The 27,444-nt window shown below is 47.3% G+C and overlaps 1 protein-coding gene across 2 annotated transcripts; it reads right to left on the bottom strand.

The window, feature by feature from the left end:
- Positions 1 to 10,878: 10,878 nt before the first annotated feature.
- YEATS4 (YEATS domain containing 4) lies at positions 10,879 to 17,611 on the bottom strand. 2 transcript variants are annotated; one of them, XM_054399641.1, is made up of 7 exons: positions 17,561 to 17,611; positions 17,261 to 17,380; positions 16,329 to 16,395; positions 16,133 to 16,227; positions 14,027 to 14,119; positions 13,302 to 13,389; positions 10,879 to 11,392 (listed from the first exon to the last, which is right to left on the bottom strand). In XM_054399641.1, exons 1-7 carry the CDS (start codon positions 17,609 to 17,611, stop codon positions 11,223 to 11,225), a joined length of 684 nt encoding a protein of 227 aa, XP_054255616.1. In that variant the 3' UTR covers positions 10,879 to 11,222. The 2 variants fall into 2 exon arrangements, with proteins under 2 accessions (XP_054255616.1, XP_054255617.1); XM_054399642.1 differs by lacking the exons at positions 16,133 to 16,227; positions 16,329 to 16,395.
- Between the last annotated feature and the right edge of the window lie 9,833 nt (positions 17,612 to 27,444).

Raw genomic sequence — 27,444 nt, 5'->3', positions numbered from 1 at the left:
AGGTTGGCTGAACAGAGTAACACCGATCATGTCCCATTCTGCCTCCCCTCATATGTGGCATGCTAAGTAGAATGACCCTTTGTGTATCAAATCAAGAAGGTTTTTTGTTTTCACAGCTGAACAAAGCCTTTGCATTCAGCAAGGGCTATATAGCAAACACTTATGGCCTGATCCTGCACTTCTTGAGGAAGAAGCAACCTCCCCAGTAAAGTTAATAGTAGTTTCTTTTGCCAGAATAAAGGACAAGATTCACCCAATTTAAACCAGTAGTTCACTATTTCATTGAATGTTGTTCTTCATAGAATCACAGAATTGTCAGGGTTGGAAGGGACCCTAAGAACCATCCAGTTCCAACCCCCCTGCCATGGGCAGGGACACCTCACACTAGATCAAGTTGCCCAGAGCCACATCCAGCCTGGCCTTAAAAACCTCCAGGGATGGTTAAATTGTTTTCATTTCAGTTAAAAGTGGGGGAGAAAAAAATTGTTCAATAATAAATGAAGTTGTCTTGCAGCTGGAGATTTTAATTCCCATAGTGAAACTCTTCCTGGAATGACTGTGGGAAGATGACAGACCTTCTGCAACTTGTACAACTGTAATTTTCACTCACCTGTGGGCACAAAGTAGAGTAGAATTCAGAAGCCTCTCATATGCCATTTTTCATTTTGGCCCTTCCTCATTCAGGACAGAGAATGCCTCTCACTGCAGAGCAGGGCTGCTCATTTTAAATCTCCGTGTGCAGCAAGTTCCCTTTGCCTTGTTTGTTTATTTTTTCAGTGAATAACTACTGAGATATTCTTAGGGCTTTTGTCCTTGTGCTAGTTGATACTTCATTAGCATTAGTGGAATTATTTCTGTCTTTTCTTTACAAGAGAAGAAACAATAGTTTCATTTTACTTACAAGGGAGCCTGGATTAGGTCTCCAGAGGGTCTTGGTACTGCACTGGTTGAATTTGGGTCAGTTAACATTGAAGAACCTTGCTGTGGGTGAAATCAATCACAACTAATTCTATGTCCAGGATTCCTATACTGGATGTGGTGGAAGCAAGTGAAGGAGTGGGGTCACGTGGGATCCAGTCTGAACAAGAAGCTGCCTAAACTTTGCACTGTGAAAAGCCAAGGACATTTGTGTGACTGAGGTTCCAGTGACAAGGTCTTGGTGCTAAAAGTTCAATAAGGACAAGTGCAGGGTCCTGCACCTGGGGAGGAATAACAGCAGGCACCGGGACAGGTTAGAGGCTGCCCTGCTGGAAAGCAGCTCCATGGAGAAAGACCTTGGAGTGCTGGTGGACAGCAAGTTCTGCATGGGACAGCAATGTGCCCTGGTGGCCAAGAGAGCCAATGGCATCCTGGGGTGCAGCAAGAAAAGTGTGGCCAGCAGGGCTGGGGAGGTTCTGCTCCCCCTCTGCTCTGCCCTGCTGAGACCACAGCTGCAATCCTGTGTCCAGTTTGGGGCTCCCCAGTTGAAGAGAGACAGAGACCTGCTGGAGAGAGTCCAAGGGAGAGCCAGGAGGATGCTTAGGGGACTTGAGCATCTCCCTGTGAAGAGAGCCTGAGAGCCCTGGGGCTGTTTAGTGTGGAGAAGAGAAGGCTGAGAGGGGATCTGATCAATGTCTCTCAAGAGCTGAGGGGTGGGGGTCAAGTGGAGGGGGCCAGGCTCTTTTGGGTGGTACACAGCAATAAGCCAAGGACCAATGGAGACAAACTTGAAGAGAGAAGGTTTCAGCTCAACATGAGGAGAAACTTCTTTGCAGTGAGGGTGACAGAGCCCTGGAGCAGGCTGCCCAGAGAGGTTGTGGAGTCTCCTTCTCTGGAGACTTTCCAACCCCACCTGGCTGCATTCCTGTGTGGACTCCCCTGGGTGATGCTGCTCTGGCAGGGGGTTTGGACTGGATGATCTCTGGAGGTCCCTTCCAACCTCTGATGTACTGTGATCCTGTGATACTGTAATCATCATATGGTTACTACAGCTTCCTTAATCCTAGTCACTAAAATCATGTAGCTGTATCATGTATCTGAGCTGGACCTTTAAGAGCAGAATTGGCTTGCTGGAAAACATATGCTAAAGTGGTCAGAGATGCTTTGGGAACCTCACTGAAAGAAAAATTTATGGAATGTAACCACCTCCATAGCTGGAAAATAACTGGATGAGAACTTTGAAGACAGTCATTTGGGATGTAAGGAGTGTCAAGTGTTCACCTGCAGCATCTGTGTCCTCTGGTAGTCCCCAGTGTCGTCACTGAGGCTTGTCTCAGGTAATAGCAGCAAGTCAGTGACAGGGAGCTGGGGTGAGGCTCCTGCACACAGACAAATACGTCAGATTGTGGAAAAATCAACATGTTGGTGGGTTGCTGGTTTGGTTTTGTTTTATTTTTTTTATCTAGAGAAGCTTTGTCATAACTGTGAAGCTCTGTGACGAAATCAAGCTGATAAACTGGGGCAATAAATACATCCTGGCCATTTCAAAGGAGGTTTTGGCACAGAGCCTCACCAGCCCTGCTGAAGAACATTGGCGGGCATAGGTGAGGAAAGAAAGCTGTCTTGTGAGTGAGTGACTAGCTGGAAGAGAAGGGTTAATGGAGGAGCAATAAATAGTCATTTTTTTACACTGTGGAAGAGTTATGATTGGACTCCCACAGAGATTCGTGCTGGGACCTGCACCACTTAGCATACTCAGAAATGGTCTTGGAAAGAGAGTGAGTAAGGAAGCAGCACAGTTTGCTGCTGTTGCAAATTGCTCTGCAGTGGTGGAGTATGGAGCTGACAGCAGGGAGTTTCAAAGGGATCTCGTTCTGCTCGGTAGCATGGGTGTGAAACTAGAAGCTGAAATGCAGTCTCAGTAACTGTAATGCATACAGTGTCACAGGGTCACAGAACATCAGAGGTTGGAAGAGACCTCTAGAGATCATCCAGTCCAACCCCCCCTCCACAGCAGCATCATCCAGGGGGTTCCACACAGGAATGCATCCAGGTGGGGTTGGAAAGTCTCCAGAGAAGGAGACTCCACAACCTCTCCGGGCAGCCTGCTCCAGGGCTCTGTCACCCTCACTCTAAAGAAGTTTCTCCTCATGTGGAGCTGAAACCTTCTCTGTTCAAGTTTGTCTCCATTGGTGCTTGTCCTATTCCTGTGCACCACCCAAAAGAGCCTGGCCCTCTCCATTTGATCCCCAGCCCTCAGCTATTGATAGACAGTAAGTATATAGTAAGTGGATAGAGCAGTAAGTAGTAGAAAAGGAAGGCAGAATAAGGCAGAAAATATTGTGACGTTGTGTTTATCAGTGGTAGAAAACACTCAGAGAACAGTATGAAGCTCTGGTTTCTGAGGCCAGACAGAAGGAAAAGTAGAAAAGAACAATAAGACATAATAGACAACAGCTTCTGTTTAAAATGTGACTTACCAACACTTGAACTTCAGTTTGAATATCACAGAAGTGGCTGAAGGAAGTTAACTGAAGGAATTTAACTGAATTATATTCCCTTTCTCTCATGGAGAGAAGACAGGGAGCTGTTCACTTTTTCTGGGAAGTGGGCACCCAGGGGAAAGAAAGAAATGGTATCCCACTGCTGCTGTAGAACTCAAGTCTCACAGTCTCACAGTGTATCAGAGGTTGGAAGGGACCTCCAGAGGTCATCAAGTCCAACCCCCCTGCCAGAGCAGCATCACCCAGGGGAGTCCTCACAGGAATGCATCCAGGTGGGGTTGGAAAGTCTCCAGAGGAGACTCCACAACCTCTCTGGGCAGCCTGCTCCAGGGCTCTGTCACCCTCACTGCAAAGAAGTTTCTCCTCATGTTGAGCTGAAACCTTCTCTCTTCAAGTTTGTCTCCATTGGTCCTTGGCTTATTGCTGTGGACCACCCAAAAGAGCCTGGCCCCCTCCACTTGACCCCCACCCCTCAGCTATTGAGAGACATTGATCAGATCCCCTCTCAGCCTTCTCTTCTCCACACTAAACAGCCCCAGGGCTCTGTGTCTCTCTTCACAGGCTGCCCAGAGCCCTGTCCAGCCTCACCTTGAAGATCTCCAGGGATGGGGCCCCAACCTGTTCCAGTGTTCCACCACCCTCATGGTAAAGAACTTGTTCCTAACATCGAATCTCAATCTGCTCTGCTCTAGTTTGAAGCCATTGTCCCTCATCCTGTCCCTGCAGCCCTTTGCAAACAGTCTCTCTGCAGCCTTCTTGTAGCCCCCTTCAGGCACTGGCAGGCTCCTATTAGGTCTCCCCAGAGCCTCCTCTTCTCCAGGCTGAACACCCCCAGCTCCCTCAGCCTGACCTCATAGCAGAGCTGCTCCAACCCCCTGAGCATTTTCATGGCCCTCCTCTGGACCTGCTCCATCAGCTCCATGTCCTTCCTGTACTGAGGACAATACTTCAGGAATAAGCTGAGCCCTATACTTTTTAAGCACAAATCCACTTCAACTTAATTGCAGCCAGGCCTGACTAAAACCAGAAGGGTTTGCATATGTCTGCCAGCCTATATGTGGGTAGAAAGGCAATGAGGTTAAGGTAATAAGCTCAAAATGCATTCTCAGAAAGCATTTCAAACCACAGCAGGGTGTGATTGTATGCAAATAAGTATTTTTGCAATAGCAGATTAAACACCTGATGGAATTTCTATGGAAAACTGCATGCTTGTACATGATGCCAAGTATGATTAAGCACCAGTGTGAGGAGGGTTGGGTTTTGGGTTGGTGTTTTTGTTTTTTGGTTTTTTTTTTTGCCTTTGCACAAAAAATTAAGGCAGATTTAAGCCAATCAATGGTTTTCTCAGTCTTTTTTCCTTTTTTTTTTTTTTTTTTTTTTTTTGCACTAGATGTTGTAAGCCATGGGGGCTACCAGAAAGAAAATGTTAAAAATTACACCTCTTCTCTTTTTTTTCCCTAGGGTTTCCAGTAGGGTTTCCAGTCAGGAAAAGCATTGCAGGAGCAGAAGGTCTGACCATAGCATGGCAGCAAACAGCATGTAAGCTTTTACAGGTGGTCCTGGTATGTATTTTGCTATTAGCTTACAGAATATTTTTCAGAGGGTCACAGGGGTTGGAAGGGACCTCTGGAGATCATTGAGTCCAACCCCCCTGCCAGAGCAGGACCACAGAATCCAGCACAGCTTTAATAACACCTTCAAAGGTTTTTGTGAAGGGATGGATTAATCATTCCAGGTTCCAGGACTACATTTAAAGAAACATTTTATTTTGTGCTCGGAGATTGTCATAAAAACCCTGAGAGGACCCAGAGCCTATAAGGGGCAGCCAATACCTTCACAAAAATACATAATCCTGGTGGAAAGATGAGCATTGGCATAGGCAGATAGTTAGATAGTTGCTGCTCTTCTTGAGCACTTAGAATCACAGAACCACAGAATTGTCAGGGTTGGAAGGGACCTCAAGGATCATCCAGTTTCAGCCCTCCTGCCATGGGCAGGGACACCTCACACTACAGCAGGTTGCTCACAGCCACCTCCAGCCTGGCCTTAAAAACTTCCAGGGATGAGGCTTCCACCACCTCCCTGGGCAACCTGTGCCAGTGTCTCACCACCCTCATTATCACACAGAATCACAGAAACATTCAGGTTGGAAAAGCCCCTCAGGATCACCAAGTCCAACCCACAACCCTACTCTACAAGGCTCACCCCTAAACCACAGCCCCAAGCACCACAGCCAAACCACCTTCAAACACAGCCAGGCTTGGGCACTCCACCACCTCCCTGCCCAGCACATTCCAATCCCTGACCACTCTTGCCCTGAAAAAATGTTTCCTAATGTCCAGTCTGAACCTACCCAGTGGCAGCTTGAGGCCATTCCCTCTTGTTCTGTCACTCATGGGGAAGAACTTCTTCCTAATGTCTAATCTAAATCTCTCCTCCTCTAGCTTGGATCCATTCCCCCCAGTCCTATCACTCCCTGACACCCTACAAAGTCCCTCCCCAGCTTTCTTGTAGCCCCCTTCAGATCCTGGAAAGCCACAAGAAGGTGTCCTCAGAGCCTTCTCTTCTCCAGACTGAGCAGCCCCAGCTCTCTCAGTCTGTCTTCATAGGAGATGAGCTCCAGCCCTCTGATCATCCTCATGGCCCTTGCATAACTAAGGGACCTTGTGGTTGGCAGAATGACTGATCAGTCTGTGGGAAATGGTCTTTAATGTTAAATTCTAATCTACATTCCATAACAGAGTTACTTTCTGCATCTCTGAAACTCCCTTTTCTAACACACAAGTTTCTGTGTCCTGTGCAATGAGGCAGATCCCCTGGCTCTGTCATGAACATTGCCTTTTGGTGTGCTCAGCAGGAACCTTTAAAAGAACATTTGAAGGTGCAGCCTGGATTTCTTTTCTCCCCTTAGGAATGATAGAGCTGACTTAGCAAAATCAGCTGTAGTGGTGCTTGTTTTCATCCAGTGTTTTTCCTATCTGGAATAGAGAAGATAAATGACATTACTTCCAATTAACTTTGATGTAAGTTGGGCTGCAATGACCTTGTGCAGTTTCTCTGGGGTGGCTAAATCACTTCATGCAAGAAATAAAGGCTGCTCTGAAGGAGTCAGATTCTCACTTTGAAAACCAGTGAAACATGCTCTGTGTTTAAGAAAAGCTTGGCTGTGGCACTTGGTGGCATGGTTTAGCTGATGTGGTGGTCATAGGCTGGACTTGATGACCTCAGAGGTCTTTTCCAGACTCAATAATTCTGTGATTCTGTGTTCCTAAACAACTCTGCCTGCTCAGTGGTGATCTGCAAAGGGAACCCAGGCCCACACTGGCAGGATTATTCTTCTTGCCTGCCTCTTCATCATCATTTGTTGGTGAAAGCAGTGAAACAGTTCTGGGAACTGCTACAGTAGACTTTGCTCTGCTTCATTCATTTGTCTTTGTCCCATGTACTCCAAAACCCATTTAGACTTGAGCAGAGAACTCAGCATTGTGATTTACACAGGCAGCTAAAAATCAGAGGACCCTCTGGAAGGGTCTCACCCCTGCCTGGGGGAAGGCTCAGTTTCTGAACCTGCTGCTGAACATAGCCTGACATCTTAAGACAAGGAACACAAATGGCAGGGATTTTTTGTAATGTCCATTCAGTATGTAAGGAGTGGGCTTCTTCAGGAAAGCAAGAACCCTCTTGGAGACCTTCTTGTGGCCTTCCAGTATCTGAAGGGGGCTTCAGAGGAACCTTGACAGGCTGGAGAGGTGGGCACAAGCCAACCTTATGAGGTTCAACAAGACAAAGTGCAGGGTCCTGCATCTGGGTCGAGGCAATCCCAAACACAAATCCAGGCTGCTGGAGAGCAGCCCTGAGGAGAGGACTTGGGGGTGCTGGTGGATGAGAAGCTCAACATGAGCCAGCAGTGAGCACCTGCAGCCCAGAGAGCCAAGCAGAGCCTGGGCTGCAGCAAGAGAAGTGTGGCCAGCAGGGCCAGGGAGGGGATTCTCCCCCTCTGCTCCACTCTGGTGAGACCCCACCTGGAGTACTGCATCCAGTTCTGGAGCCCCTATTACAAGAGGGATATGGACATGCTGGAAGGTGTCCAGAGAAGGGCCATGACGATGATCAGAGGGCTGGAGCTGCTCTGCTATGAGGACAGACTGAGAGAGTTGGGGCTGTTCACGCTGGCGAAGAGAAGCCTTCGAGGTGACCTTCTTGTGGCCTTCCTGTATCTGAAGGGGGCTGCAAGAAAGCTGGGGAGGGACTTTTTAGGGTGTCAGGGAGTGATAGGACTGGGGGGGAATGGAATAAAGCTGGAAGTGGGGAGATTCAGGCTGGACATGAGGAAGAAGTTCTTCCCCAGGAGAGTGGTGAGAGCCTGGAATGGGTTGCCCAGGGAGGTGGTTGAGGCCCCATCCCTGGAGGTGTTTCAGGCCAGGCTGGATGAGGCTCTGGCCAGCCTGATCTAGTGTGAGGTGTCCCTGCCCATGGCAGGGGGGTTGGAACTGGATAATCCTTGAGGTCCCTTCCAACCCTGACTGATTCTATGATTCTATGATTCTACAAGAAAGCTGGGGAGGGACTTCTTAGTGTGTCAGGGAGTGATAGGACTGGGGGGAATGGAGCAAAACTAGAAGTGGGGAGATTCAGATTGGATGTTAGGAAGAAATTCTTCCCCATGAGGGTGGTGAGACACTCCACAGGTTGCCCAGGGAGCTGTTGGAAGCCTCATCCCTGGAAGTTTTTAGGGCCAGGCTGGATGTGTCTCTGAGCAACCTGATCTAGTGTGAGGTGTCCCTGCCCATGGCAGGGGGGTTGGAACTGGATGATCCTTGAGGTCCCTTCCAACCCTGACAATTCTGTGATTCTGTGAGTGCAAGCAAAGTATGCAGTCCAGTACAGTACCTAAGTTATGTTTTGCTCATGCCTATTGCCACACAATCTTAGCCTTAAACAACCAACCTAAAATCAACCCCAGGGATTTTTATTTTGAATGCTGCTTCCCTTGCCAAGTGAAACATTTGCAAGCATTAGATGGCTGAACAGTTTTGTAACACATAAGAGGTAATTTGGTCATCTCTACAGAAACAAATACAAGAGATCTAATCAGATGATCAGGTCTCAAAGCAAATGAGATGGACCAATGATATCCCAGATCTGTCAAAATCCCAGTAATGAATATGCTGCTGAGACTGGAGAATACTTTGGGCATACCTGCCACCTGGTGTTTGGAAAGCAGCCTCATGGCTGCAGACAACCCAATGTGCTCTGAAGTACACATTCCCCTTAAGAATCACAGAAACATTCAGGTTGGAAAAGCCCCTCAGGATCACCAAGTCCAACCCAGAACCCTGCTCTACAAGGCTCACCCCTAAACCACAGCCCCAAGCACCACAGCCAAACCACCTTCAAACACAGCCAGGCTTGGGCACTCCACCACCTCCCTACCCAGCACATTCCAGTCCCTCACCACTCTTGCCCTGAAAAAATGTTTCCTACTGTCCAGTCTAAACCTACCCAGTGGCAGCTTGAGGCCATTCCCTCTTCTTCTATCACTAATGACCTGGGAGGAGAGTCCAGCACCAACCTCTCCACAACCTCCTTTCAGGGAGTTGTAGAGAGCCAGGAGGTCTCCCCTCAGCCTCCTCTCTTTCACACTAACCATCCCCAGCTCCTTCAGTCTCTCTTCATCACATTTCTTCTCCAGGCCCTTCCCAGCTTCCTTGCCCTCCTCTGCCCTTACTCCAGCAACTCCACATCTCTCTTGGATTGAGGTACCCAAAACTGAACACAACACTCCAGGTGTGGCCTCCCCAGAGCTGAGTCCCAGGGGACAATCCCCTCCCTGCTCCTGCTGGACACAGCATTGCTGATCCCAGCCAGGATGCCAGGAAGAAAACACTGATGTATGTAATATGGATTAAATTCAAAATGTCTTTAGGTTGGAGCTAATACCAGCACCTCTCTAGGAAGCAAAGGACCAGGGTGACCTAATGTTCCTTCCAGTCTCATCTCTACTAACCACAAAATTTCCCAAGTGAATCATTGTATCTTGTGTATCTACACATCTGACAGGTGATGGCACTCCTGATGAGTAAAGGGGCAATGGGCTGCAGTTGAGGCATAGAAGTTGCATGGAAACAGGAGGAGAAATATTTTCCCTGTGTGGATGACAGAACACTGGAACAGGCTGCCCAGGGGGGTTGTGGAGTCTCCCTCTCTGGAGATATTTCAAACCCACCTGGATGTGTTCCTGTGTGATCTGCTCTAGGTGCTCCTGCTCTGGCAGGGGGATTGGACTGGATGATCTCCCAAGGTCCCTTCCAACCCCTAACATTCTGGGATTCTGTAACCACCTGAGCACAGCCTTATACAACATTAAAATACAGTGTGCCAAACCCAAAGGCAAAGGAAAGAAGGTAGGAGATGGAGCTAGGTAAAAAAAAAAAAAAAAAAAAGGACTAGGCATAAATACTGCTAGGTAGCAAGTAAGCAGTGTCTGAAATGACAGAATCAACCAGGTTGGAAGAGACCTCCAAGATGACCAAGTCCAACCAATCACCCAGCCCTATGTAAGCAACTAGACCATGGTACTAAGTGCCTCATCCAGGCTTTTCTTAAACACCTCCCACCACCTCCCTGGGCAGCACATTCCCATGGCAAATCTCTCTTGCTGTGAAGAACTTTTTCCTAAGATCAAGCCTAAACTTCCCCCTGCACAGCTTGAGACTGTGTCCTCTTGTTCTGCTGCTGCTTGCCAGGGAGAAGAGACCAACCCCCACCTGGCTCCCTTCAGGTAGTCATAGACAGCAATAAGGTCTTCCCAGAGCCTCCTCTTCTCCAGGCTGAACACCCCCAGCTCCCTCAGCCTCTCCTCATAGCAGAGCTGCTCCAACCTCCTGATCATTTTCGTGGCCCTCCTCTGGACCTGCTCCATCAGCTCCATGTCCTTCCTATATTGAGGGCTCCAGGTGAAGTCTCACCAGAGCAGAGCAAAGTGGCAGAATCACCTCTCTGGATCTGCTGGCCACACATCTTTTGATGCAGCTCAGAGGAAAAACTTGGTCAGTACTTCACAATAAATGCAGCCCAGTTCAACAAACTTCTGTAAAACAGGACTGGAATAATTTTGGCTTCTGAACATGACTTGTAAAGCTTGTGTTAAAGCAGCTGTGGGGCTAGAAACTCTTATTTGGGGATATACAAGTTATTTAAAATCCTATATTCAGAAGTTTTTGCGCTGGGCTGGTAACAGACAGACAGAAATCACTGTGACCAGATGTAAGCAGCCTCCATCTCAGTGTTTCAACCTCTGCCTTAGCTCAGGGTATGCTGCTTGCTATCGATCTTGAAGCAAACAACTGGAGAGAGACAAAAAGATTATTAAAATAAAAACCCCACCTTATTTTATTTCCAGCTTTAAAGATGCATCTCTGAAAATCAGTAGGAAAAAGAACCACCAACCCCAAAAGTAAAAAAGTAAACACCAGCATTTTGTAAAACCACATTGAACTAAGACAAGACTTAATACAAAAGTTTTTATACACCACTCAAAGGAAGTTAAAACAAACAAACAAAAAAAAGTAGTCTGGTCTCCAAGTCCTCTTCTACTTGAAATAAATCATGAAGTACCCACAGATTAAAATTATAAACCAAGGACACATTCTTTTTTGTTTTGTTTTGTCCTCCCCATGTATGAAGTCAATCGTTAGGGACTTCAATCATTTGCAAGTGAGATTCCCATAGACTAAGCTAGGGAATTCCATGCAATTACATGATTGAAGTCCTTCCACTCTGTCTCCTAGTCAAGCCTTGTCACATGTCTTTAGACTGATCATCTTCTTCAAGCTTTCTGATTTCACTCTTTAAGCAGTTGATGGTCTCACGACTTGCTTTCAGCCTTTCCTTCAGCTCAGCAATTTCAAAACTTGTTTTCTTTTTGGCAGCTTCCAGCTTTTCCCTGGTTTTCACTTCAAGATCTGCAACTGGGGGAGTGAGGAAGAAAAGTTAATGTTTTAAGTACCACAAAAAGCTGTTAATTATTCATTGGTTTGATTGCAACAGTAATCTGGATGGTGTGTATCCTTTTAGCCTTAGAGATTCCTGCTGGAATGTGTCCAGAGAAGGGCCATGAGGATGAGCAGAGGCCTGGAGCTCCTCTCCTATGAGGACAGGCTGAGAGAGTTGGGGTTGTTCGGTTTGGAGAAGAGAAGGCTCTGAGGAGACCTTCTTGTGGCCTTCCAGTATCTGAAGGGGGCTCCAAGAAAGCTGGGGAGGGACTTTTGAGGGTGTCAGGGAGTGATAGGACTGGGGGGAATGGATCAGAGCTAGAGGAAGGGAGAGTTAGATTAAATGTTAGGAAGAAGTTCTTCCCCGTGAGGGTGGTGAGACACTGGCACAGGTTGCCCAGGGAGGTGGTGGAAGCCTCATTCCTGGAGGTTTTTAAGGCCATGCTAGACGTGGCTCTGGGCAACCTGATCGAGTGTGAGGTGTCTCTACCCATGGCAGGAGGGTTAGAACTGGCTGATCCTTGAGGTCCCCTTCCTGACAATTCTGTGACTTGTTTGTCAGAAGAGCCAGAGGCCAAGTGAGCTGGACTGGGATGGCATTAGAGTTTGTAACTAACAAGGCAGGATTTGGGTTCAATAAATAATATATTTGCTTTCTGAGAAGAGATGAAATCCAGAACAGAGAAGAGCAAACCAGAAATGACTAAATGCATTATATTTTATGAATCAATCTATTTTAAGTTTCGTTCTTTAGTTCTCTTAATATTCTGGTTTATAGTTAAAGACAGGTGAGATAAAAAGGATGCAAAGAAGAGAAAGCTACACTGAAGAAGTATGTTATGAAATGACTTACATTTAAAGGATTCAACACAATAGGAAAAAGACAGGAAGAGCTTTCAGACACTACTGTATTCCCAGAGGGCTGCTTTGGCTTAAGCTGTACTAATTGTCCCTTATCTCAGTGCTTGCAGTGTTACCTTTCCTTGCACTTAACATCCTGCTGAGCTGAATGGAACTGGACCAAAAATACACTGGGCCTTCATTTATTCTTTGCTTTAACTCATTCCAAAGATGTCAAACGAGACATACATCATGCCAGTACTCATCAGATTGAGAAACTGGTCATTTCTTTCTTACTTCTTTCCCAGCAGGCATCCAGATCAGAAAACTGTCAAAGTTTTCAAGTAAATATTAATATTTTTTGCAGAAGTCAAGGATAATTCAATGCAAAAATATCTCTTTTTAGCAGCATCCAAATCCACTGTACAATTACCACTCTCTGCCCTGGTGAGGCCACATCTGGAATATCGTGCCCAGTTCTGGGTCCCTCAGTTCAAGAAGGACTTCAGGGAACTGCTTGAAAGAGTCCAGCACAGAGCCACAAAAGTGCTGAAGGGAGTGGAAGATCTTCCTTATGAGGAGAGCCTGAGGGAGCTGAGGGCTCTGTAGCTTGGAGAGGAGGAGCCTGAGAGGTGACCTCATTGCTGGTGATAAAGATGTGCAGGGGGAGTGCCCAGAGGCTGGAGCCAGGCTCTGCTGGGTGATGCCCAATGACAGCACAAGGGGCAGTGGTGGAAGCTGAGGCATAGGAAGTTCCATGGAAACAAGAGGAAAAATGTTTTCCCTGTGAGGGTGCCAGAAGACTGGAAGAGGCTGCCCAGTGGGGTTGTGGAGTCTCCCTCTGGAGATATTCCAAACCTGCCTGGATGTGTTCCTGTGTGATCTGCTCTAGGTGCTTCTGCTCTGGCAGGGGGGTTGGACTGGATGAGCTCTGAGGTCCCTTCCAGCCCCTAACATTCTGTGATTACAGGCCAAAAAAAAAAAACCACTAAAAGCAAACCCAACTGTTATTTCTAAAATGCTAGTATTTTAGTTTTCAACTTACACTCTGTTTCATGCTTATAAGCACCCAGTGTTAGCTGACGAGATGTTGTCAATAGCTGCTGCATCATTGCAGTGGGATCTTGAAATATCTAAAGAAGGAGAGAAAAATACATAATGTCACTAATACTCTTCAAAATAAAGTGAAGATTGTATTAAAGGAGGTTCCTCTCCCCCTCTACTCTGCCCTGCTGAGACCACAGCTGCAATCCTGTGTCCAGTTTTGGGCTCCCCAGTTCAAGAGAGACAGAGACCTGCTGGAGAGAGTCCAAGGGAGAGCCAGGAGGATGCTTAGGGGACTTGAGCATCTCCCCTGGGAAGAGAGCCTGAGAGCCCTGGGGCTGTTTAGTCTGGAGGAGAGAAGGCTGAGAGGGGATCTGATCAATGTCTCTCAAGAGCTGAGGGGTGGGGGTCAAGTGGAGGGGGCCAGGCTCTTTTGGGTGGTGCACAGCAATAAGCCAAGGACCAATGGAGACAAACTTGAACAGAGAAGGTTTCAGCTCAACATGAGGAGAAACTTCTTTGCAGTGAGGGTGACAGAGGCCTGGAGCAGGCTGCCCAGAGAGGTTGTGGAGTCTCCTTCTCTGGAGACTTTCCAGCCCCACCTGGATGCATTCCTGTGTGGACTCCCCTGAGTGATGCTGTTTTGGCAGGGAGCTTGGACTGGATAATCTCTGGAGGTCTCTTCCAACCTCTAATATTCTGTGATTCTGTGAAAAATTTACATACCATTTCATCATAGAATTCAGAAACTACAGTTTTCTTTCCCAGAATGGCATTGGTATCAGACTGAAAAAGCTTCAACAGGTGATACAAGGTTACCTAGACAAAGAGAGAATTCTATCAGCTTGACATTTGTAAGGAAACACAAATCTTCTTCTAGATACCAACAGGTTGTGTTCTTACTACACAGTCTGGAGAGGAGAAGACTGAGAGGGGATCTGATCAATGTCTATCAATAGCTGAGGGCTGGGTGTCAGGGAGGAAGGGACAGGGACAGCCTCTGCTCACTTGTGCCCTAGGACAGGACAAGGGGTAATGGATGTCAGCTACAGCACAGGAGGTTCCACCTCAACATGAGGAGGAACTTTGCTGTAAGGCTCACAGAGCCCTGGAACATGCTGCCCAGAGAGGTTGTGGAGTCTCCTTCTCTGGAGCCTTTCCAGCCCTGTCTGGATGTGTTCCTGTGTGCCCTGTGCTGGATTCTCTGGTCCTGCTCTGGCAGTGGGGTAGGACTGGAAGCTCTCCAGAGGTCCCTTCCAACCTCTAACATCCTGTGAGCCTGTGATCTGTGATCCTGCAACTGTACAGGGTTTAAAAAAACTCTTTTAGGTGTGCAAAAATAAATTCTCTATCACTTAATAAAGTTTAATATCCAGTCTAAACCACACCAACTATCCAAAGGTTTCTTAGTGTTTTAAAAATGTCTGGGAAAGTGGTGTAGGATATGTGTATAAAAACTACTAAGGCCACCTTCTTGTGAACATTTCTAGAGAGATGATTTAGTTCAAATCAGCTTTAGCAATTCATCAGTTAAAGTACTTTCTACGACCTTATCAGCCCTTCTTGTGAAGGAAAAACACCAGAGGGGCCTGTGAATGGCTTTCCATCACTATTTCTCTCAGCAGAGTTACTCTCCTGTTATTGCACTGCCAATAGCAGGAGCTGGAGAAGCATAGAAGCCCTCTGTCCAGCCCTCAGGAAACCCTGACTCTTGGACCACAGCCTAAAGAGAGCATATACAGGCCACAGTTATGCACTTCCATGGTTGTGGAAGAGAGCAATACCCTGCTCAGATTCAGGTTGGATGTCAGGAACAAGTTTTTCACCATGAAGGTAGTGAGACACTGGCACAGGTTGCCCAGGGACATGGTGGAAGCCTCATCCCTGGAGGTTTTTGCAGCCAGGCTGGATGTGGCTGTGAGCAAACTGCTGTAGTGTGAGGTGTCCCTGCCCATGGCAGGAGGGTTGGAACTGGATGACCCTTGAGATCCCTTCCAACCCTAACAGTTCTATGATTCTATACTTCTTCCATGGCTAAGCACTGCAGCAGCCTTCCAAGAACAGCCACAAACAAACAAAAAAACCCAAACACCCAACAGCCAACTTTACAACAGCTTGTTCAAACTGTGAGCAGAATTAAAATGCCAAGTCAGGATGCTACCTAGCACAACAGCACAGGAAACCCTTTCTAGTCTAGTACCAATTTTCATTGATTTTTGCTCAAGCAAAAGGATTGCTGTTCTTTGTGTGACAGAAGGAACTGAGTCTTTCCAGAAATACACATCCCTTCCCCTACAATGTGCTCATCAGGTTTCCTATCAAAATCTGGATAAACCAACCTGCAAGGGACATCTAAAACAGGATGGGAAGAAAGAAATCCATTCCAATGCTTTATCCAACTACAGAAGTGTCTTAACCTTGTTGTATCCTAAAGAAATCCATTTCAATGCTTTATACAACTACAGAGGTGTCTTAACCTCATTGTACACTGAAGAGATTCATCCTAATGCTTTATACAAGTACAAAAGTGTCTTAACCTTATTGTACACTCATCCTAGCGTAGAACTTTTGCTGCTTTTTGACTGATGTTGACCAAATCTCATAGACAAAATAAAAATGAATTAAAACATTCTAAAATCCTGTAACTAGGAAGCCACACAGAAGAGCAGTTCTCAGTATGTGCTCAGCCCAGGTAAGATTAAACAGATTTCCTATCAGAAGAAGCTTCATCGCTGCCATGGCTGATGGGACTTATTTTAGCAGTGATATCCTACAGCACAGTTTGAGGCCACTAAAATGAATTCATTGTTGTGACAAGTTGAGTGTACTTACAGGTCTTTCATTTGGATCAATGAAGAATATCTTAATGATGATTTCAAATTCACCCCAGCCTGTCTCGGTGATTTCATAGGGTGGCTTGGTAACAACTGCAGCAGGAAGCAGAGGTGTTAATGCAGGTGGTAAAAGCCTGCATGGAACTAATCAAAATCCCAGTTCTAAGGAACAAATGCCCAAATACAAAACCCACCTCTTAATGGATTACCATAGCTTTCGTGCAACTTAAATTGGATTTTTTTCACGTAGGCAGACATATCCTAAAACAGAAAAGTTGTGATTGCTGACTATTTACATAGCACACCAAAACAGTGTTTGTTCATCCACCCTACATGGTTTCTTCTGACACAGCTACCTTTAAAAACTTTAGGCAAGCAAAACGATAAATCCAGGGATTAACACTTGCAGAGGTCTGCCAATGTTTTGTCCCCATGAATTCTCTACGGTTTTCCCCCAGTCTGGAAAGATCACTCTGAAAACGTTAAGAAGAAAAGCTTCCTCCCTATTTGTACTTTTTGAACACCCTCCCTGCCCCATTTCCACTGCTTCTGACCCAGTATCCCTCTGCCCTTCCCTCGAACCCTAACTCACTGTCTTGGTGCTTTGCTGGGCTGACAGCCCGGGGCAAGGGGCAGCACTGTCCCCCCCACCCGTGCCTCCTGCCCTGGCCCTGCTGCAGTCCCATGCCTGATGCCAGCAGCGATACCTTCCCATCGCCCACTCTGGGGCCAGCGCAGGCTGAGAGCCCTGGGGCTGTTAAGACTGAGAGGGGATCTGATCAAAGTCTATCAGTAGCTGAGGGCTGGGGGTCAGGAAGGAAGGGACAGGGACAGCCTCCGCTCAGGTGTGCCCCAGAATAGGACAAGGAGCAATGGATGGAAACTGCAGCACAGGAGGTTCCACCTCAACGTGAGGAGGAACTTCCTCACTGTGAGGGTCCCAGAGCCCTGGAACAGGCTGTCCAGAGAGGTTGTGGAGTCTCCTTCTCTGGAGCCTTTCCAGCGCTGTCTGGATGTGTTCCTGTGTGCCCTGTGCTGGATCCTATGGTCCTGCTCTGGAAGGGGGATTGGACTGGAAGATCTCCAGAGGTCCCTTCCAGCCCCTAGAACATGCTGTGAGCCTTACCTCGTTCCTGTAGGGCTTGACATAAACCGTCCACTGGTGCGTGTGGCCATCCTCTTCCCTTTTCTTCCCGAAGTACCGCGCCACGTTCCCATACACGATCGGCTTCACAATGGTAACGCCCTTAAAAACAAACCCCACAGCAAACCTCACCCGCCGCCTTCCAAAGGCCTTTGCCGAGGTACTCTTCGCAGCCCGAATTAAACTGGCGCCTGCAGAGGCCCCGCCAAGCAACTCCCGCCCCCCGCCTCGGCCAGCACTCCTCCCGCCCACCTCCCCGGGCCGCCGCCGGCGCGTCCGCACCTTCACCCTGCCCCCAGAGTCAGGCCCGAACTCAGCCATTCTCTTGAACATATTGCCCCGGGGGGGCGCCGCCCGCAGCCGCGCCGCCCGGCCTCAGCTTGTGCGCCGCGGCCGCCAGGCTCGGCCCCAGCGCAGCCCAGAGCGTGGTCCCCGCCGGCCCGCGACCGCCATCCCCCGCGGCTTCCGGCGGCGCCATGGCGTCACGGCAGCGGCCGGGGCGGGACCCGGGGGCGGGGCTTCGATGCGTGTCTGGTTTGGAGCGCATCGGCGTGCTACAGCTGTCACCGGCAGCCCCGCTGATTCTCCGGTGAGCTGCTGCTCTCTGTGCGGTGCATAGAATCATCACAGGAGGTGAGGGCTTCGAAGGTCATCCAGTCCAACCCCCCTGCCAGAGCAGGGCCATAGAATCCAGCACAGGTCACACAGGAACACAGCCAGATGGGTCTTGGAAAGTCTCCAGCGACAGAGACTCCACAACCTCTCTGGGCAGCCTGTTCCAGTGCCCTGTGACTCTTACAGTGAAGAAGTTCCTCCTCATATTCAGGTGGAACCTCCGCTGTTGTAGTTTATATCCATTACCTCTTGTCCTATCCCAGGGTGCAGCTGAGCAGAGCCTGTCCCCTCCTTCTTGACCCCCAGCCCCAAGATATTTATAACCATTTATTAAATCCCCTCTCATTCCTCTCTTCTCAGTTGAAGGAAGAAAAGCTTGCTAAATGGAAATGCCCACCCCACATACACCCAGGACCTACAGAGGCCCAGGCTGTGCTCTAGAAAGTTATTTGGTGCAAGATGCTTCCTAGCTGCTGCCAGCTCACACCTTTCCTATATCTTCCCTAGAACAGCCAGGAGCAGGAGCCAGCTCCTCCAGGAGCCTATGGAACATGTCCAGAGAAGGGCCACAAGGATGAGCAGAGGGCTGGAGCTCCTCTACTATGAGGACAGACTGAGAGAGTTGGGGTTGTGCAGTCTGGAGAAGAGAAGGCTCTGAAGAGACCTTCTTGTGGCCTTCCAGTATCTGAAGGGGGCTACAACAAAGCTGGGGAGGGACTTTTGAGGGTGTCAGGGAGTGATAGTACTAGGGGGAATTGAAAAAAAAAAAATAGAAATGGGTAGATTCAGATTGGATGTTAGGAAGTTCTTCCCCATAAGGGTGATGAGACACTGGAACTGGTTGCTCAGGGAGGTGGTGGAAGCCTCATGCCCGGAAGTTTTTAAGGCCAGGCTGGATGTGGCTGTGAGCAACCTGCTGTAGTCTGAGGTGTCCCTGCCCATGGCAGGGGGGTTGGAACTGGATGATCCTTGAGGTCCCTTCCAACCCTGACAATTCTATGATTCTATGAAAATGCAAGGATTAGTTAAGGCTTGATGTTGCTAGGGTAGAGCACATAGCCTCTTAACACTGAGGCCACAGGCTCTGCTGTGCTGTTTCCTCTCTTCACCTTCTCCCACCCCCTTTTGGTTCCTCTGCTCTGTAGCAATCAGAAACGCAGGCTCTTCAGCACATCACTCCAAACAAGCACTCCAAACCTGTCCCATTTCTTATACAGTGCCGAAAGCCAGAGAACAGAGTAACACTGTCTCAGAACTGCGTTTAAATCTGTTGCAACCCCTACCAAGGATGGAGCTGGCTGGCTAACCTCTGCTGCTCAGATCTGTTACAAAATTAGATTTTTTTTTCTTTTCTGGGGATTAATGTTGCCTTACAACCAAGTAGCTTTGGAGATCTGGGTTCTTACCTGAGTCCTGCTGAGGACAGGCAAAGGGTCACCTAAATACCATAGCTATCCAGTAAAGGTCTCCATTTCTTCATTATAAATGCTGCCAAAATCTTAATCTTCAAACTTAGATTTCTTATCCTCATTTGCTTCTTATTTAGAAGCTGACTCCAATAACCAGAACTATGCTGTCACTGACAAGGAAGAAACAAAAATATAAAGGGAGAGGTGATTTGCCACTTTGCTCTGGGGAGAAGTCACCTGGAGTGCTGCATTTAGCTCTGGAGCTCTCAATATAGGAAGGACAGGGAGCTGATGGAGAGGGTCCAGAGGAGGGCCACAAGAATGATCAGGGGGTTGGAGCAGCTCTGCTACAAGGACAGGCTGAGGGAGCTGGGGGTGTTCAGCCTGGAGAAAGCTAAGGGAGACCTAATAGTGGCCTTGAAGTACCTGAAGCAGGATACAAGAAGTCTGGAGAGAGACTGTTTACAAAGGCATAGGACCATTTACAAAGTGATAGGATGAAGAGCAGTGGTTTTAAATTATAGAAGAGCAGATTTAGATTGGATGTTAGGAACAAGTTCTTTAGCATGAGGGTGGTGGAACACTGGAACAGGTTGCCCAGGGAGGTAGTTCTGCAAGGTGCTGACCTTGCAGAAGTGTCACCTAAGACTTCCCTCAAACTTTCTCCAGTGCTGGAAAGAACAAAACCTGAGTGGGGGGAGAGGCTGCCTGCTCCAAAAATCAGACCTAGCTGGAAATAACACAAACCAGGCTCCAGCAATGAATGCTCTATCACCCTCACTTGCTACCCTTGGCAGTTTTAACAGACTAATTCAATTTGGTAGTAATACTGTCTTGGTCTTGGCAGTTGGCTAAATAAAAGACCTGAATTTTTAGAAACATTGCCTTCTTCAGTAATGCACCCAAGCCTCTCAAAGTTAAACATTCAAGCTAGTTATTGCTGCAATAACCAAAAAACCCCAACCAACCAACCAAAAAATAACAAAAAACCCCAGGAAAACAAACAAAAAAAATACAACCAAAACCCCCCAAGACAGCAAAACCCAAACAACTAAAAAACTGAAGGTGGTCATAATGTGTAAGTTGAGTTTTATTTCTAAAATAATTTTGAGTCAAAGGCATAAAATTACTCTAAAAGCCTATAAATAAATGAAACAGAGGGTAACTTAAAATTAGGAGGGCACAAAATTAGTTGAGACATGACAGAAAAAAAAAGGGGAAAAAAAGAGTGTTTTTTATGAAATATTACACTGTGAAAGAAACATCAAAAGAAATTATCCAGCTGAGAACTGGAACTCCAGCTGAGAAGGAAATCAGCCAGCAGATAGCTTTAATGCTTATGGAAAACTTATACTAAGAGAAGCTCAAAATACAGCTTTGCTAGCAGTGAAAAGGGCAAATCACTCTCATGTTTTTATAGCTGCTAATAAAACATTTGCCTCCTCTGGCCCTTTCCATTCAAAGTACTTTAGGTATTTAAAAAAAAGAACCAACCACACAATTCAGACATTATTTCAAAGTGCCTTCTGCAGGGTTCTGGTGACCATCCCACACCATGCACCATTTGCTTTACCCTTACACTATGAGTCTTTGAGAAAATAGGGGCTGTGGACATACCTCTTGTTAAGATTTCAGGCTAAATAGTTTAGAAAAGGAGAACTGCAGCTTCAATTATGTACATGCTCCAATTAAATGTTGAGGTTGAAGCCCAAGTGCCTTCCAGCCTGACCCATGAATAAGGATTCTGTTTGGGCTGAATGGTTTGTTTTCATTCCCTCCCACCAGTCTGGAGCTGTAACACATCCAAGGCAGAGCCACAAGTGAAGCACAATTTGCAGAGTGTAAGAGGTGGAGAGGTGTGCTGGTTTGAGGCCAGACAGATCGTCTCTTGCCCCGAAAGGGACAAAAGAATGAGACTCACACAAACGGATTGGAGAGTGATGGAAAGTTTAAATGGTGAAGCTACAAAAGACTACAAAGGATAGTGCCAAGAATATTCCAAAAGCATACAGAACCCCTCACAGAATTCCCAAAGCTTCCCAATCCTTCCCTCCTCCCACCTGAGGGTCTACCCAAACCCCCAGGGCTCTTTCTTTCCCCTCCTTCTGCTAGGCAAGTCTCAGGCTGGCCAGGTCTGAGACTGCCCCCCCTCCATTCTCCTCCTGGCATTAGGCCTAGACAGAAGCCTAAGAGGATACTCCCCCGGCATTACCCGATAAGAGAGAGCATCTCCCATGGGAGCAGAGAGGGAAGAAAGAGGAAGAGAATGACTCTGCAGATGGATTGATAGGGCGCAGGATTTATGGGTAGAAATACGCCGAGTCCTGTGTCCACCCCTAGTGGATGGGCACCCAGGACACCAGAGGTGTATCTCATGCAGCAGTGGCAGGGGGCACCCAGCCCAAACTGCCACAAGAGGGTAGCTTCCTGTCTGTGAGAAAGATGGCTGAACAGGGGAAGGGGTTACCAGTGAGCTCTAGAAATCAGTTTTAGGCATCAATTTAATCATTCTGAAATACACTAACTCTGTAGAGCTCCCTGCTCCTCAGAGCCAAATGTTGCCTGTCCCACATAGGAACCCACCCATCTTCTGCAAGGCTTTGGAGCTGCATTCACAGAATTACTGAGGCTGGGATAGACCTCTGAGATCACTGAGCCCAGCCTATGACCTATCACCACCACACCACCAGACCATGGCACTGAGTGCCACATCCAATCTTGCCTTAAACACCTCCAGGGACAGTGACTCCACCACCTCCCTGGGCAGTCCATTCCAGTCTCTAATTCCCCTTTCCATCAGGAACTGCTTCCTAACATCCAACCTAAACCTGCCCTGGCACAGCTTCAGGCCATGCCCTCTTGTCCTGTCCCAAGTTGCCTGGGAGCAGAGCCTGACCCCCACCTGACTACAACTTCCCTTCAGGTACTTGTAGAGTGTGCTAAGGTCCCCCCTGAGTCTCCTCTTCTCCAGGCTGAACACCCCCAGCTCCCTCAGCCTCTCCTCATCACTTCCCCTCCAGTCCCTTCCCCACTCTCATTGCCCTCCACCGGACCTACTCCAGCCCCTCAAGATCTCTCTTGCAGTGAGTGCCCAGAGCTGCACCCAGGGCCCAGCACAGGGCAGAATTCCATCCCTAGTGCTGCTGGCCACACTATTCCTGATCCAAGCCAAGAAGCCATTGGCCTTCCTTCAACTACAGCAAACATTTTCCCTGCCTGTGTGGACAGGAGCTTCCAAGATTTTCAGTGTCAAAGAAGGGCTTTTAAGCATTGAAGTATTTCCTCTACTCCAACAATATTGTATAGGAAAACATGCACAAGAATTTAACAGCAGTGCACTCATAGGACATACAAGTAATATGCAGAAAAGGGCAAGAAACAAGGAATTGTTCATCAGGTCTCAAGGCAAGGACAAAAAAAACCCCAAAACCCAAACAAAAAAACCCAAACCAGTGTATTTTGTAGAGAAAGGGGAAGAAGGATCTTTTTAAACTGAGGGCAGTTGAGGATTATCACATCTTGTTCAGCTGACAGAGCTCAGAGCTCACAACGAGGTGATAAATGGCAAATGTTTGGCTATCACAGACCTAACAATTAGGGCAATTATGTAACAATTAGTGAGATTATAAATGGAGCAAAGAGTGGAGAGGCTTTTTCAAGCCACCAGATGGCATGAGGAGACCCTTTTCAATGAATCACAGAATGTTAGGGAGCGGAAGGGACCTCGAAAGCTCATCCAGTCCAACTCCCCTGCCACAGCAGGAGCACCTACAGCAGATCACACAGGAACACATCCAGGCAGGTTTGGAATATCTCCAGAGAGGGAGACTCCACAACCCCCCCCGGACAGCCTGTTCCAGTGTTCTGTCACCCTCACAGGGAAAACTTTTTTCCTCCTGTTTCCATGGAACTTCCTATGCCTCAGTTTCCACCACTGCCCCTTGTGCTGTCATTGGGCATCACCCAGCAGGGCCTGGCTCCAGCCTCTGGGCACTCACCTTTTGGATCTTTATAAACATGAATGAGGTCACCTCTCAGGCTCCTCCTCCCCAAGCTAAAGAGCCACAGCTCCCTCAGGCTCTCCTGATAAGGAAGATGTTCCACTCCATCATTTTTGTGGCTCTGTGCTGGACTCTTTCAAGCAGCTCTCCAAGGTCCTTCTTGAACTGAGGGGCTCAGAACTGGACACAATATTCCAGATGCAGCCTCAGCAGGGCAGAGCAGGGGGGGGAGGAGAACCTCTCTGACCTACTAACCACAGCCCTTCTCTTTTACACCACTCATGCACATCTGAATTGCTTTGAGTCGAAAGCAGTGATAAAATACCATGTGACTGATATTCTCTTCCTCTTGCAGTCCCAGTTGATTGGAACATCTCTTACATGACAAACTCTCTTGAGCAGCAGTGGCTTTACCTGCTCTCATGGAGCATGAATGAGCATCAACTCCCAGCCAGGGTGCCCCTGGCTTTCTTGGCCACCTGGGCACACTGGTCAAGCAGTGCCATGTTTTAATTGCTGTAGGGTATGCCCAGCCCACTGTCCAAGAGGGTATGTGTGCAGACTACAGTCCTGTAACAAGTATGCTATGCTACCAGCTGGTTCATGCAGAAATTAACTTGCCATCCATTCTTAGCTGACTACTTCTGAGAGCATGATGCATAAGCCTTCCAGAGGACTCAAGTGAATCCCAAAGCAAAACCAGAGGTTCCTGGCCCCAGTATTATTAAATCAAGTGTCTCCTTGCCTGGCATGTCATAAACTGTTATAGCCTAGCATTTTAGGGTAAGGGGTACAAAGACATTCAAGTGCTTGCAGCTGACTTTCCTGTTTGTATGAAAGCTGGCATTGTGATCCCAAGTGACACACAGACCTCTGTCTTCCTTTACTCAGCCTACACTGGACAAACTTACTTTTCACAGCTTCATAACAGACTTTGCTTTGTTGATTTTGGCCTTTATTTGCTTTCTGCCGCTCCTCTCTTTCGCAACTTATTATTTCCCCCCGGGACCAGCTGCAATATTGTGGAACAGTTTGAAAGACAAAGCAGGGGAGAATAAAAAGACAGAGAACAGGACTAACATTCTCAACCTGAGCTCAGTGTCTGCTTCCCAGCAGGTGCTCAGATGCCTTTCATTTCCATAGCAACGAATCTAAAAGCCCAAAGCTTCCTTCCCATCAGTCACACTCCTCTATTGACAGCAGATGAAGCAAGATGCCAGCTTTACAGAGGATAAAAGTTCAAGACTGCCTTCAGCGAGGCTGGGTCAGAACTGGCTGCAGAAGCAGGAGGGAAAACCTTCTCTTTCCATAAAGACATCCTGGGGACTTCACTGTCCCACTGCCTGGCCTCCAAAACCCATAGCAGAACATCTGCACAAGAGCCCCTTAACTACCTCACAGAGACAACAAGTCTTGCAGTCCAGAAATCTTTCTTTCAACTGCAGCTGGCAGGAGAACACATGGCTCACAGAAGTGAGTATTTTAGGCTTCTTTGCTAAACCTCACAACCACCTTCCATCTCTCTTCTTCCAAAAAACTGCCAGTCAATATTAAGGGCCACACAGTGATGTTACTCAGACAAGGAGAGCTGTGGTCAGGAACAGGTTTTTCCTGGTGTGGGCTCTTTTGTTTTTCCCTCCTTGTTTGCAGCCCTCAAAGGATAGATTAGATGGGAAGAGTCAGCTCTTTAGTGAGGCCTGCAGCAAGAGTGGCAGAGATGAGGCTTCCAACACTGCTTTCCACATTGCTAGGCACTGGACAAACAAGCAAGGACAATAATCTTCTGATGAAGTCTGAATTCATTCCAGCAGGATCTCTCCTCCCAGTTCACCTCAGGCTCTAAGTCTTTCTATCTGCAGCAGCTATGGAGAAGACACTGAAAAAGGTTGTAGGCAAGGTTCCTGCAAGTGGAACTGAGCAAGGAACAATTTTTCTAGTAAGTGTACAGTCAGATTATTTCCTTGTCTCCAAATCAAGGAATGGTATTTTCCCCAGACTGCTTATGTAGAACTAAACCCTCCCAACCCTACTCAGAGTGCTTACCTTCCTCATTCCTCTGGCAACATTTCAAACCATCCCTTGATGATCTGCATCCTGGTTAGCTGGCCTATGCTTGAACACTTCCCCATCAAATGTATCCAGGTACTATCAAATCCTTATATTGTATATCCTGCTCCGGGGGGCAGGATGCTTGACAATTCTCTCCCATTCAGCAATGGTTAAGTTCGGAGAACCCTAACCTGGAGGGATATTGCAACGAGACTGTTTAAAAATCAAAACTAGCAATCATCTCCCCCTGTGCTCTCCACTCCAAAGGAAGCCCAGAATCCCCCCAAACCCCACCAGCCACAGCCCAATGCTTTTTCCATCTCTAAACCTTCACTTGTGGTCCATGAAATAAGAGTCCTCTTGTTAAAAACTTGGTTTAACTGGTAAATGCAGACAGTAAATAATCAATGGCAACGTTACTTCTGCTATCCTGTTGCTTGCTAGTTTGAACAACAACTAAATGTCTGAGCTGTTTAGAGCAAGTGAATGTTATTTTCATTAATAGAGGTTTAGAGCACTAGGCCAAAGCAGCTCAGGTGCATTTTCTAATGAGCATTTTGTTTCCTCTGCACAATTGTTTCCTCTGTACAACTGTCCACCTTCATTCATTCACAAATCAGGCTTAAATCAAATCATGAATATTGTGGTTTCCCAAGCCAATGAGACTGCATTTCAAACTTATTTTTCAAGCTATGAAGATCAGGAGAAAAAACAAAAACCAAAAAACACCAACAAACAACTCCCCAATGAAAAGCAGTGTTCTGTTTATCTCACAGATAAAAATTTGAGCCAACAGCAGCAGTCTAAGATGGTACAAGGGACATAGGTCATCTTGTGCTATAGTCAACGAACTTCAGCAAACATGAGTTATGAAAAGTTCACCACTTTTGGTATGTAACACAAGTAGGTATCTGTTTCATAACACAATGCTCTCATTTAGCAGCAGAGTGAAGACATTAGTCCATCAAATTCCAGTGCCACAATTAGTTGTAAACCCTTACAGGATGGACACTGTCATTGTCCAGTTCTGGGCCCCTCAGTTTAGGAAAGATGTTGAATTGCTGGAGCATGTCCAGAGAAGGGCAACGAGGCTGGCGAGAGGCCTTGAGCACAGCCCTGTGAGGAGAGGCTGAGGGAGCTGGGGGTGTTTAGCCTGGAGAAGAGGAGGCTCAGGGGAGACCTCATTGCTCTCTACAACTACCAGAAGGGAGGTTGTAGCCAGGAGGGGGTTTGGTCTCTTTTCCCAGGCAACCAGCACCAGAACAAGAGGACACAGTCTCAAGCTGTGCCAGGGGAGGTTTGGGCTGGAGGTGAGGAGAAAGTTCTTCACAGAGAGAGTGGTTGGCCATTGGAATGTGCTGCCCAGGGAGGTGGTGGAGTCACCATCCCTGGAGGTGTTCAAGAGGGGACTGGACGTGGCACTTGGTGCCATGGTTTAGATAGTCATGAGGTGTAGGGTGACAGGTTGGACTCGATGATCTTTGAGGTCTCTTCCAACCTTCTTGATTCTATGATTCTATGATTAGTACCAGACGAGCTATCTGCATGAGATGAGCTAGCAAGAGTTCAAACTGCCACACCACTGCTTCACCACTGCTGTGTGTAAAGTGCACAGGCTTTGCAATAATTTACATTCGCCAAATGGCAGCTCAAGAAGCCAGATTAAAATACAACACTGGCTTAATGCCTCCTAGATAGCAAGCCTACAGCTCCAAACAGCAGTACACTGATGTTTGATTCTAAAAATCTACTTTTAAGAGACTGAAGATGCTTTGCAGCATGCTTTTGGGTTTCACCTTCCGCTGATGCATTACATGCTAGCCACTGACAAAAAAAAAGTTACCTTATGAAAGCAGTTTGCACTTCTCAACTGATTTTAAACTCTAAAACCTGTCTTTAAAGGCCAGATGGGAATTCAGAAATAATTACTGCACTGAATCTAGCTAGAACAGTAAAACTTAGACTGTGGTCTAAGTTCTTCTAATGCCTGAAGTTCTGAAAAGACTCTGAGAATGAGCACTGCAAGGATATTAGGCAAGCTGAAATGAAGACAGACAAAATTGTTTTTTAATATAAAAATGGTCTTTATTTC

This window comes from Indicator indicator, chromosome 3 (assembly GCF_027791375.1).
Source record: "Indicator indicator isolate 239-I01 chromosome 3, UM_Iind_1.1, whole genome shotgun sequence".
Classification (NCBI taxonomy): domain Eukaryota; kingdom Metazoa; phylum Chordata; class Aves; order Piciformes; family Indicatoridae; genus Indicator; species Indicator indicator.
The sequence above is the reverse complement of the archived record's forward strand: the minus strand, read 5'-3'. Positions and strand labels throughout refer to the sequence as shown.

Bases quoted from the DNA above. Each gene is read 5' to 3' on its own strand.
- YEATS4 (XM_054399641.1), bottom strand. From the start codon at position 17,611: ATGTTCAAGAGAATGGCTGAGTTCGGGCCTGACTCTGGGGGCAGGGTG. The intron at 16,228-16,328 runs GTGGGTTTTGTA...TTCCTGCTGCAG, and splicing joins CTATGGTAATCCATTAAGAG to TTGTTACCAAGCCACCCTAT. The intron at 14,120-16,132 runs GTAAGTACACTC...CTCTTTGTCTAG, and splicing joins TTGATCCAAATGAAAGACCT to GTAACCTTGTATCACCTGTT.